The 12,482-nt window shown below is 41.4% G+C and overlaps 1 protein-coding gene across 1 annotated transcript in view; it reads left to right on the top strand.

The window, feature by feature from the left end:
• Positions 1-33: 33 nt before the first annotated feature.
• The window catches only part of Polr3g (RNA polymerase III subunit G), a 36,021-nt gene continuing 23,572 nt past the window's right edge, over positions 34-12,482 (top strand). Inside the window, exons 1-3 of the mRNA XM_021662217.2 lie at positions 34-173; positions 9,799-9,948; positions 11,033-11,162. Of these exons, the coding sequence (XP_021517892.2) occupies positions 9,832-9,948; positions 11,033-11,162 (247 nt within the window). The 5' untranslated portion in view covers positions 34-173; positions 9,799-9,831. The remainder of the gene's footprint in view (positions 174-9,798; positions 9,949-11,032; positions 11,163-12,482) is intronic.

Raw genomic sequence — 12,482 nt, 5'->3', positions numbered from 1 at the left:
GGCTCGCCCGGCGCCGCAGCCGCGTGCGGACCGTGCGCGCGGCTCCCGCGGTGCGATCCGCCGCTCCTCGCTGGCACCGCCGCCTGCACTGCTGCCTCGTCGGCTACACAGTGTGCACAAGCCTCGAGACTTTGGGAGCAGGTCACCGGAGGCTCTCCCGGACTGGGCTGGAGGTGAGGAAGGTGGAAGGGAGTTTACGGGGCACGTGGAGAACGTGGTGGCGGGGTATCCCGAGCCACGTTCATCAGAGCTCCTCTGGAGCGACTTTGGGAGGTAGCCCTACCTCCCCTCAAAGAGTTGGTGGCCAGATCTTCCAGCCTCCCCCTGGGGTTATTCTCAGTGAGACAGAGGGGAGTTTATCCGCCTACTGATACTAGAGAAGACTTAACCAACCCGGTGACTTTATGCTTTATTCACACAAAGTTTGGCGGCAGATTGCTGCTAATAGCATACTATTCCGCTTCTGTTTTCGTAACTGTTGTCACCCTTGGTAGAGGGGAGAGGGGTTGTTGATAAGATTTTCTTTGAAAAACAAATTCTAAATCCCGGTCGTGTTTTGGGTGGTTCTTTGCTCTTTGAAGAGAGCAGAGAAAATTAAAGCTTAAGTAAGGAAAGGCGGAGCACTCTAAAGGGACAGGAAAAGTGACTGGGTGTGGCCCTGCAAGCCACTGAAATCACCCCCACTGTCAACCTGGAGGCTCTGTGCTTGCACCCAACCCCTAGCCATTGGTGCATCTCTTTGGGATTCAGAAGTTCCCTAACCTTCAGAAATCTTAAAGAGACCCATGGGGCAACATTATGAAGGATAATTGGGAAAATGCTTACTGTGGCATTGGCTAATAAGTCCTTCCTGCAGGGAGCCGTGTATTCTTTTTACACTCCTAAAGTTTCTGCTGGGCTCGGGAGCAGGTTGCTGCCCCTTTGAGTATTTTGCTAATCTCATCTGAGTAGAAGTTATATTCCACTATGCAATTGGTATCATTCTTAGCACTAGTGCCTAAGCTAAATGATGTGTGACAAACAGAAAACTGTGTGAAGAAATGAGTCTGACTTGAGTGCTCAAGAACCTGAGGAAGCCACTACCTGTACACAAATGCTGATTATATGAGGCAGTATGAATGCATGTTGATGCTACATGGTACAGATGGTTAAAAAGCCGTTCTCAGCAGAGAAACACCGTGCGCTCTGTGCTTTATGGTTCTGCTGCAGAGGGGAGCCACCCAGGTAAGATGGCACAGTCCTCTTACTTGGCTCAGAAACACTTCACGGACAATTACATGGCGTGTGCCCAGCTTTGAGGTCTTTGACCATCCAGTTTTCTGTGGCTCTCCTCTTTGACGTTTCAACATGACTTTGCCTCTCAGGCTAATTAAATTTATACTCAAGATATTACAGAACGAGGTGGGACTTCTTCAACCAGTTTTTCTGGTCTGCTTCCTGTTTTACTTTCACACCACCTATACGTCTCTGACAGTTTCTCTAAAACATATTTTGCCCTTTTCCCATACTTGACAGTGAGCTCCATAAGCCTGGGCATGTTTTTTTTTTTTTTTTTTTTTTGTTTTTTTGTTTTTTTGTTTTTTTGTTGTTGTTGTTGTTGGCCTCTGTGTTTCCAGTACAGAGAGGATGGTTTAACACAGAGTACTCAGTAAAGACCCCAGCAGGTGATTGAAGACCCTCCCTGGGGAGACAGCCAACAGTTACCTAGCAAAAGGCAGAAGTTAAATGTCCCAGACTCTGTTAATTGAAGAGGATGGCATGTTAGGATTGTAAACATTTGCCTTCTAGCAACATGATGAGGAAGTGAATCGAAACTAGGAATCCGGACATAAGCCTCTTCTGTTTTGGAGGGTCAGGTGGGAGATGCTAAAGGCCCGAACTAAAGCAGAAGAAATGAGAACAAGAGAGAACACACAGCTAATAGTCTTCTGTTAGCTGATATAAAGAGATAGCCAGAGTAGAATGAGTCAGGCTTTTTTTTTTAAGCTTATTTATTTATTTTATGTGTTTGGGGGTTTTACAAGTATGTCTTTGCAAGAATGTTCATGAAGTATCTGCAGAAACCAAAAGAGGACATCAAATCTCCAGGAACTGAAGTTACAGACAGTTGTGAGCTGCTGTGCAGGTACTGGGAATCGAACCAGGGTCCTATGAGCAACCAGAGCTCTTAACCACTAAGCCATCTCTCCAGCCCCAAGTCAGACTCTTGTTTAGAGTAAGTTATAGGTTGCTCTTCAGGTTATTCTTCAGAAAGATACTGTGGCCTGGCTTCCACTGCCTCCCCTGGATTCCAGCAATTTGGACATTCATTATCATTTAGTTGTATATGTAAGGTACCTTGTGCCTTGGTACAGTACATTTAAGTCGCAGACCTAGGAAGAATTGCAGAGATCGCCTCCATCTCTTCCAGGAGACTGTATTTAGAGTTTGTTAGGCTAGACTTTCATGTCTTGAACAATACCCATTTTCAGATCCCGCGAAACAATTTCTGAGTGGGAGTTTTGAAGCAGCATCCTGAGGTGGAAGGGGCAGAGCTGCTTTGTTGATATTGCATTTTAAAATTTAGATTTTGGGGCTGGGAAGATAGCTTGGCAGTGAAGAGCTCAAGTTCCTGGTGTACAGACCCGAGTTTAGTTCCCAGCAGCCACACCAAGTGTCCCACACACTGTGACTGAGTTCCGGGAAGCCTGGCACTCTCTTCCAACTTCCAGAGGACCTGTACTAATGTGCACACACCTACACACATGCCAAATAAAACCTTAAAATTCAGAACCTTTTGCGGTTTCCCCATTGATTCTGCATCTCTGGGATTAAAAAGGTTGTCAACTACTTTAGACATGTTCTTCCAGAAGTAAAATATTGATGGACATTGAAAGGATTTCCTGAGGCTTAATGTAGTCCTGCCTTTGATAGGAACTGATTGAGACCTTTTAGGACCTTTTCCTTCTTCTATAAAATGGGAGCTTTAATCTACTGTGATTCTTAGTTTGGCCTTGGCCACATAGTGAGACCTTGGTGGGGTTGTCTTTATAATACATAGGGATGCCAAAATATTTGAAAAGAATGGGTGCTTAGAGGGAAGAACGGGGTTACCAGTTTTTCAGTGCCCTTTGCTTAGTGCCTGTCCAGAGTGCTCTGCACTAGGCGAGTGACTGAGTGAAGTCGGGCCATTCTAAATGAGGCCATATCCTCATTTGGATAATGAGGAAATAAAGAAAACAGAAACTCTTGTTCATGAAGTTTGGAAGCTGGGCCTGACCTTCTGTCTCTTAAGGAGGTTGAAACTGGAAGATTGAAAACTCGGGACCTGCCTGTGCTGTAGAAAGGGCTCAGGTTCAGTCTGGGAAACTATCAAGACTCTGCCTCAAAAAGTAAATATGTAAATAAGTAAAAATTAGAAGGCTGAAGATAAAATTCAATAGTGGATGCTTGCCAGCCTGTGTGAAGCTGTGGGTCCAACCCCTAGTCTCCAAACAGCACTCCTCCCCTGAAAAAGTTTGATAGGTTGGAAGAAGAAGAGGAAGAGGAAGAGGAAGAGGAGGAGGAGGAGGAGGAGGAGGAGGAGGAGGAGGAGGATCAATGTATTGGATAAATAAATCAAGTAAAGGATTTTAATGAGTGGCACCTAGGGGTCACTTGTGAAGCTTTTCTTTCATGCTGTAGTCCCTGGCTACAGGGGAAGAACATGCATTAACAACACAAGTATTTAAGTAGAGGAGCACCTGGTTCTACATCATCAAACTGCAGAAAACGGCTGGGAGGCCAGCATGCCTGGTAATGAAGGCGGCTCAAGAGACGGGGGGATTTTTAGCAGGTTACATTCTCTATTGTTATTAATTTATGCTCAGTGACTGCATGATAAAAGTTGGAAGTTGGAGTCTGTACAGCTTATTTCTTGAGGGGTAGTTCAATAAACAGTGTTAGCTGAGATACTCTCTTAGAGTGAATTTTCCAAACCATTTCCAGGGCCCATCTTCAGCGATAATGGTTTATTAGGCTTGAGAACCAATCACTCCCCACGACTGACTACGTTTTATATATCTCCTAGTTAATTTCCCTGATCAGGAGGGTTTGGTAAACTTTTCCTGGATTTGTTCTTAATCTTTTAATTTCCCTGATCAGGAGGGTTTGGTAAACTTTTCCTGGATTTGTTCTTAATCTTTAATTAGTGACAGATCCTACACTGGAATGTAGCACTGTGCTCCTGGCCCTGCCTTTCAGCCTCCTATGGCCGTTTCTTACAGTAAATATGAGCCCTCTTATTCAGCAGTTGTCATACTTGAAAAACCAGCTTTTTGTAGACTCAGCAAGTTTGACAGACTCTGCAATTGGAATGAGGCCACTGGGATATTTTACCTCTTTTCGAGTAGACAGATGGAATGAGCCTCAATATTAAGATGAATTTCCTGGATGGACTTTGTTTTTTCAGATAACTGCTATGTTAGAAAATTTAATCTCTAGTAGAATTTCAATCAGCAACATAGAAAAGTGATAAAAATATGTGTATCATTCAAGCCCTCAGCCCTGTAAAAACATGTGTCACCATTTTGCAATCTACAGTGAAAGCAGATGTAGACAAGAACATGAACATGCTATACTAAAAAGACAGACCGGCAGTCACTAACCCGTGGGCCATCCTTACCGTCACTGAACGACACTGCGTATCTTGTTATGACACAATGAGAAAAACAGAGAATTTCTTAAATATCCTAGAAACAGATGTCAGTCAGAATCTGCATAAGCCTGTGATGTGCATGTTGGAAGCCATGGTCACTGGAGCACATTGAACTATGGAGCTACATGATCTTCCCAGCTCAGAGTGTGGGAGGTTGTTGCTAATGTTGAGCTGTGCTCAGCCGCACTGCTGTCACTGGGCCCTGCTCAGGACTAGCTGCATCAGAACATACACATTTATGTGGACGTTCATGTTCTCATGATGTGCGTTTTACAGGATCTGACCTAGTCTTTTACATACATACATAGTAAGACAAACAGAACAGATGAAGTTTTACTGTTGGAAGGAAATGTAAAAGACACATCATTCCAACTGCCATGTGAATTTTTGTCTTTAATAAAAAAACTATAAATTCACTTTATGTGGGTCTTGAAGTTTGGAAGTTGATTACATAAAAGATGATAGATAGTAAAGGACTATAAAAATTTTACATGTGATAGTATGTGGGTTTAAATTTCTTAATTAACTCATGTATTAGCCGGTTTCTTTATAGTGTTTTCATACATACTTAGTTTTGGTTGATCCTTTAAACCCTTCTTCTGCTCCCCATCCTCAAATTCTTCAGACCCCACTTTCTCCCCTTCCACTTTTCTTCCATGTGTGTTCCCTTATCATCCCATTTCTCTCCCTCATGGCTTCCTTCTTCTCTCTTGGACCCCTTCCTAATTTCCTGACCTCTAGCTATGCTTACTGTCACATGAACACACCCACATGGAAAATCATAAGCCAGGACTTGCTGAGAATATATGCAGTCTTTAGCTTGTCGATCCTGAGCTACCTCAGTTAATGTATTTTCCAGCTCTATACATTTCCTTTAGATTTTATAATTTTATATTTCTTTATTGATGAATATATTTTCATTATTCATATGAACTGTATTTTCATTTTATATTCATTGTGGACAGACAGCTAGGCTAATGATGGACATCTGGGCTAGTTCAATTTGCTACTGTGAATAGACAGGGAATAAGAATGGATGTGTAGGTCTCTCTCTCTCTATATATATATATATACTGTGATAGTATATATAGTCTTTTGTGATAATATATATGTGATAGTATATGTGACACATATATATGTGATAGTATATACTATGAACCAAAATTAAGTAGTATGTATGTATGAATATATGTGTGTGTATACATAAATATGCCTAGGAGGCTGTAACTGGGGCGTACCATAGTTCTTTTAAAAAACCCCCACACTGTTGTCCACAGTAGTTGCATTTCATTTTTTTTTCCCTCCTTTAGTTCTCAAAGAACATACATAATGAAGGGTTTTAAATAGCATGAGTCATGGGCCTGGGAAAGCCTAAAAAGGGACCAGTTGTCTGTTGATGACTGCTGGAGCTAAATGGTGGGTAGGTACATGGGAGCTGATTCAAGTGTCTATCCTGCTTGTGTATATGTACATAGTATTGAAAAGCCAGTCAAAGTCAAAAGCCCACAGCTGTATTTGCAGTAATAGTAAGAGGATTTTGTGATCATTTCTTAATGTTCAAGCACTTATGTAGGAAAATCGTTATGGGTGGACATGCTGGGATGAATTTACAGAATGTATAATGTAAAATTGTGTCTGAGAGTGTTCTCAGTATCAGCCAGTATAGCAAGGCAGTGGCTGTGCTGCAGTGCTTTCCAGAAGAGAGGAAAGAGTTTTTCACCACTGACTTGATTTTTCTGTGTGGAACTATAACCCTAGACAAGATTACTAACACTGGCAGCCACTGAGCCTTTAAAACTGCAGTGATAATGTTTACTCCTTATCAAAGAACTAACAGGTTGGTCTATGACACCTGAGTTCTAGATGTTTGTTAGTTCAGTCATTTCACTATTACTGTTCGAAAACAAAAGTCACGGAGGATAATTAATGTAACCTCGAGCCTCAGGGGTGGGACTAATGTTTAGCTGTGTTTTCACTGAACTCCTGAGCAGGGGCATTTCCCTCAGCATCCTACCAGTCCTAGCTTATGCTGTGAATTGTCATCATCTAGGAAGATTTTCAGACCACACTTGCCTAATCTTCATGCCAAGTAATCTTGATTGATGGTTTCAGTGATTCACAACTTTTCACACACATCGTAACTTTGCAGGGGCCTTCTTAGAGTACAAACTTAAACTACAGAGTGGAGCCTGCTCCTGGAGGAATGGCTACCTCTCTCTCCTCCCTCTCCTCGCTCTTCTGCCCCTTCCCTTTTTCTTTGTGGTAGGATCCTATGGTGTCCCTTTTCAACACTTTCTGAATGCTGTTGCCTTAGATGCACTGTCCAGATACTACTGCTCTAGATTTCTAAGCTACCCAAGTGTTCTAATGACTGCTAGGGCTGAACACTGTTTTTTGGTTGGCCTCATGATGAAGGAAGTTTATATTTCCAGGCTTTTGGACCAGGCCAGTATGTTACAATCAGAAAATACAAGCCCATTGTTTATTTTTGGAGGCTTTCCCTTATTGTTAAAGTCACAAAACCAGCAGGACTAACATTAATGGTCTTCGAGTCCTGGCAAGAGACCTGCTTTGAATACAGCAGCTGTGAGAGGTACTGTTGCCCTTTGCCCTGACAGTGTGAGCTTAAGGGAGAAGACTGTAAATGAAAGTTCCTGCAACCTTCTGTAGTTGAGAGGTCAAGTCACTCTCCAGAGCACTTAGGGTCAGATACCACTTACTATTCCATCAGCAAGAGAGAGGCGGGGAGGTACATTTGCATGATCACCACAACTGAACATGGAATCCCACAGAAAGAATCACCCCAGTTCTCACACTTTAGATCAGAGCCTCTGAACCATCGCCCACTCATTGACCTCTGTTTACCTGAGAAATTTTATACCACCTGAGGTATATTAGTACACACGTATGTGTATACATATTACACTTAGTGATAATCACAATTCATTTTAAAACACTTATTTGGAAGTGTTATATTTTTACCAGTCATTAAGACAAAAGCAAATACAAATCCTAATAAGATGGGTGTTGTTTACTATTTGTCATTGCAAGACAGAAAACATCTTGAGAGTTCTTCAGTTTTTCCGCACTTTAATTTTATAATCAGTCCTGAAGCACCATTTATATATGGAGTACAAATTGGTAGAAATGTCTTAGAACCTTTTCTGAAATTGTTGGAAATTCTGTAATCCCAAGCGTAGACCTTGTCTCAAATAAGGTGAAGAAGTAATTAAGCTATAGGACACTGGTATCAGCCTCTACCTCCACTCACACCTCACACACACACGTGCAGACACTCACTCCTCCCTCGCATGTGAAGGGCTCCTGTTGGGTAGTGTGGAGCACTCCTCTGATTCCAACATTAGGAGGCAGAGGCAGGAGCATCATCGCAAGTTCAAGGCCAATCTGATGTACAGAGTAGGTTCCGAGCTAGTCATGGCTTCACAGTGACACCTTTCTCAAAGGAAGGAATGCAAGCAAGCAAGTAAGCAAGCAAGCAAGCAGGGCTCTAGAGGTGAGTCGTGTTCGATATGTTCAGCGTAAGTTTTGGATGTGTGATGGTGTGAAATATGTGATGTAGTGACTGCCCTCAAAGATGAGAGAACACGTTTACCTTCCGTTGAATAGTGTTAGCAGTTGCTATGGTTACTATTATTTGGCTTAGGCAGACTTGAGAGTCTTCTCAATCCCTTTCATATTCCTAGAATGACTTTAGCGCTCAGGGTTCTTTTTAACACTAAGATTCTAGGATAACTCACATGTGTAAAGTTACAGTGTATATAAATAGTACTCAAATTGACATAAGAAGTAAGGTTGCCTCTCCTCAGCCTTATTTTCTTCTTCCTACCCCTCCTCCTCCTGCTCCTCTCCTTTGTCCTGTATATCTGAGATTCTGTCATCAAACCACAGAGAAATAGAGGGAAGTGTGTCAACTGGCTGAGTAGTTCAGGAGAATCTCAAAGAAGACCCTGGGTCAGCCCTCTCCTGAGGACCTTGTGAAGGAGCTTTAGGCGTCATGGCTACGTAGTGGTGGCATGTGAACACTTCAGCTCTCACTGATATTTGTTCCTATACACATTTCTTTTTTATCTGAAATTTCTTTTATATGGTATATTCTCCCTCTTCTAGGTCGATAGATCTTCTCTACTGACCCCACTCCCTGCCCTTTCTCTCTCTCTCTCTCTTTAAAAAACAGTAAGAAACAGGAAACACACACATCAAACTGTATTAATATATAAATTATACACAGTGCAACAGGTTTGCTACAGAGAGGCTTATTAGAGGCAGAGAAGTGGGAGAGCATAGGAGAAGAGAAAGAGGAAATGAGCGGGGGTCCCCAGGAGAGAAAGTCAGAGAGAGAGAAGCCAAGGAAAGCAAGAGAGAGCCAGGGAGAAAGAAGGTGAGGTGATGAGTGGTTTATATCCCACTCACCTGGTGCAGGTGATGTCATAGTATATAAGTGGTGACATAGGACATTGTGATGACCCTAAAGGCCCTTGAGGACAGGCCAGTTGAATTGCCTGCACACCAACATAACAAAAAACCTTCATAAAACCAGAAGCCAAAATATGCAAGCAAAAGACCATTAAGACAAAGCAATATGAAACAAAAATTCATAAAAAAGAAGAAAAAAGAAAAAACTATTCTTGAGTTCATTTTGTGTTATCCAGCTGCTCCTGGGCATGGGAACTACCCAGAATGTGGTTAAAATTATTATTGTTTTTTTCTTTGCAAGCATGTATCAACTGTATTGTTTAAGTGCTTTCTTGGTTAAGGATGAGGGCCTTTATGCAGTTGCCTTCCTTGTTATGAGTGGGGGCCTGTGTCTGCTTCTCCCTCTCTTAGCTGGGACCCTGTCTAGCTTGAACCTGAGCAGGCCCAGTGCAAGCTGCCGCAGTCTCTGAGTTCATATGTGCTTCAATTCTGTTGTGTCTGGAAGACACTCTTTCCTTGGAGCTGTCTGTTGGCTCTGGCTTAAACAATCTTTTTGCCTCCTCTTCTGCACATCCCTGAACCCTTTAAAGAAGGATTTTAAATCGGCCATGCTGTTACATTTTGCTTTAAGGTGCTTGTTCCCTGTTGTGTATGATCCAGTGAATCTTATCACTAACTCTGTCTTTCAGCATTGGTCCACACTTGTGTTATAACTGCTTCCGATGGCTGGCAATAAAGGAAGAGGGCGTGCTGCCTACACCTTTAATATCGAAGCTGTTGGCTTCAGCAGAGGGGAGAAGTTGCCGGATGTTGTGTTGAAGCCACCACCACTGTTTCCTGTAAGTGTAATGGCGACTCAGTTTTCACAGTTTTTGCATGTGTTATGAGAAAGTACCGTTCTGCATAGGGCTTGAACGCATGGTACTGTCATGCCACCCTCCTGCCTGAGAGTTAAAGAAGTATGCTGCATTTACCTTGTACTCAAATGCCTGGTCATTCTTAGAACTTGTCAGGTTTTTAGTCTGCTTTCTTAAAATACATAAAACGGGACTACACATACCTTTCTACAAACATAATGAGTACTTTGTGTACTACAAAGAATTATTTCAAATTCTGTGTATTCAACTGATGTTATTAATACATTCTTATTACTGAATAACATTTTAAGTAACCAGGTTAGTTTTATGATGCCCACTCAAGGAACTCAGTGATTTTCTTCATGATTTGTATTTGTAGAAAATAGTTTTGCTGCGTTATTATTATGCCATTTTTGTCCTATCAAGTTTGTCATGGTTGTATCCCTGTTCTAAGTTTTCAGATTCTGTTAATTTCTTAGAATTTTCTTAGAAATTTCTGCTACTTTTGGGATTCCTTCTGAATACCTGAATAGCTTTGTCTTTGGAAATATACTGTATCTTCACTCTTGTAAACCAGATGCATCTTTACCATGTATGTGGGGAGCCCTCTTTCTAATGAATATCTGCATATGCTCATAGCTGACAAACCTTACCTGCACATGTGTGTATAAATATGGGTATTGTGAAATCTTTTTCCTACCTCTAAAATAAGAGTAAAGTAGAAGATACGCCAAAAAGTTAGATTATAGAAGCTCAACATCTTTTTTTTTTCTTTTTAATTTTGAGACAGAGTTTTATATTGTAGCCTGTGATGTTCTGGAATTCACTGTAGAGCCCAGGCTGGCCTTAAATTGGAAGCAGTATTCTTGTTATAGCCTCCCCAAGAGCTGGGATTACAAGAGTGACCAACCTGCCTAAAAGCTCCATAGCTTTTGCGTTGATTATAAAGTTTTAGTGCTCCTGAAGTGTAATCTTTCAATGAAAGCAACATTTTCTAGAATATGGATAAAGGAAATACTAAAATTCTTACATTTATCTAAATAGGCCTTTCTCTTAATTTAAATAGGTTATAGATTACAAACCAGTGCCCCTGAAAACAGGAGAAGATGAGGATTATATGCTGGCCTTGAAGCAGGAGTTGAGAGAAACAGTGAAAAGAATGCCATATTTTATTGAGCCCCCTGAAGAAAAACAAGGTATGTTGGCCCTTTATGAGGCAATTTGGTATGTATAGATGAAAGTGTGTGCAAGAAGCTGGTGATCCTTGAGTGCTTATTCATTTGATACAGTCAGATTATCAGGCAACATGAATAAATTACTTATCTTTAACAGTAGCATTTATTCCTCTTACGTAATTGTCTTGGAGGCTTACTGCCTCCGTCTTCTAATTTTGGCCTAGTCCTGGAAGCTTCTCTCCTCCATTTAGTCTAATCCAGGCCCAGAATATTTTCAGCCTCTGAGACTTACTGCTGAATAAGCTCACTTTTTCTAGTTCTTTCTGAGCTCTGGCTGGCTGGTTCAACTTAGTTATTCTGGCTCAAACTTCTCTCTACGATGACTGATTCAATCTGGTTTCTCTCAGTTTTTCACTGAACTGCTCTGCTTGACCTCAAACTAACTCTAGCAGTCTGTTCTAATTTCCTGACTCCTTCTGTCTTCACCTGTCTCTAACTTGCTCTCTCTTCAACCTGTCTCTGGAAACCTCTCCTGATCAAAACTGCCTCTAAATTCCGTGAACCGAACTGCCACAACTCCACTGCACTGCCTTTCAACTCACCAACCCAACATAACTGCCTGAACAGAACTGACTACAACTCAGATTATCTGCATGCTTCTGACCCCTGAGTGCTGGGATTAAAGGTGTGCACCACCACACCAGGACCTAAGCTTTTCTCAACATGGAACTTTCTTTGTGCCAGGCTGGCCTTGAATTCAGAATAGATCTGTTTGCCTCTGTCTCCTGGGATTAAGTGTGTCTGCATTCCAGCTGGATCACACAGTCTTAGAAGATCTTTGGATGTAATCTCTTGCCAGAGCAGCCAGGTTCTGAATTAAAATTCCTCTATACTTATCAGAAATGACAAATAGGAAAAATATTTATATTTTACTGTATTTTCACTTTGCAAACTTATTCATAATACTGTCTCTTCCTTTTGTAATGCAAGAATATTTTAGCCTTTCAGAATATAATTAGTATTCTTAGAAAATGTGACCTAATGATTATGTTATTCTATTATGTGGATGAAACATTAATTATTACTAATTTCCTGCTAAATGTTAGATGGAAGTGGGTTTCTTCTTTCTTTCTTTCTTTCTTTCTTTCTTTCTTTCTTTCTTTTTTGTTTGCTTAACTGTGAAATGCTGTGGTTTCTGATTGTTGACAATTTAGGCTAAAAAATTAAAAACCTTGATCTTTTGTTTTATTGTTTATGCTTTGATGATATAACTATGTGTTTATTCCTGCTGCTTATGGCAGAGAGGAAGAATTCTGTCCTGAGAAGTGGGATGTGGTTTTA

Source organism: Meriones unguiculatus, chromosome 5 (genome assembly GCF_030254825.1).
Source record: "Meriones unguiculatus strain TT.TT164.6M chromosome 5, Bangor_MerUng_6.1, whole genome shotgun sequence".
Lineage (NCBI taxonomy): Eukaryota > Metazoa > Chordata > Mammalia > Rodentia > Muridae > Meriones > Meriones unguiculatus.
Note: the sequence above shows the minus strand (reverse complement) of the source record. Positions and strands in the feature narration are given on the sequence as shown.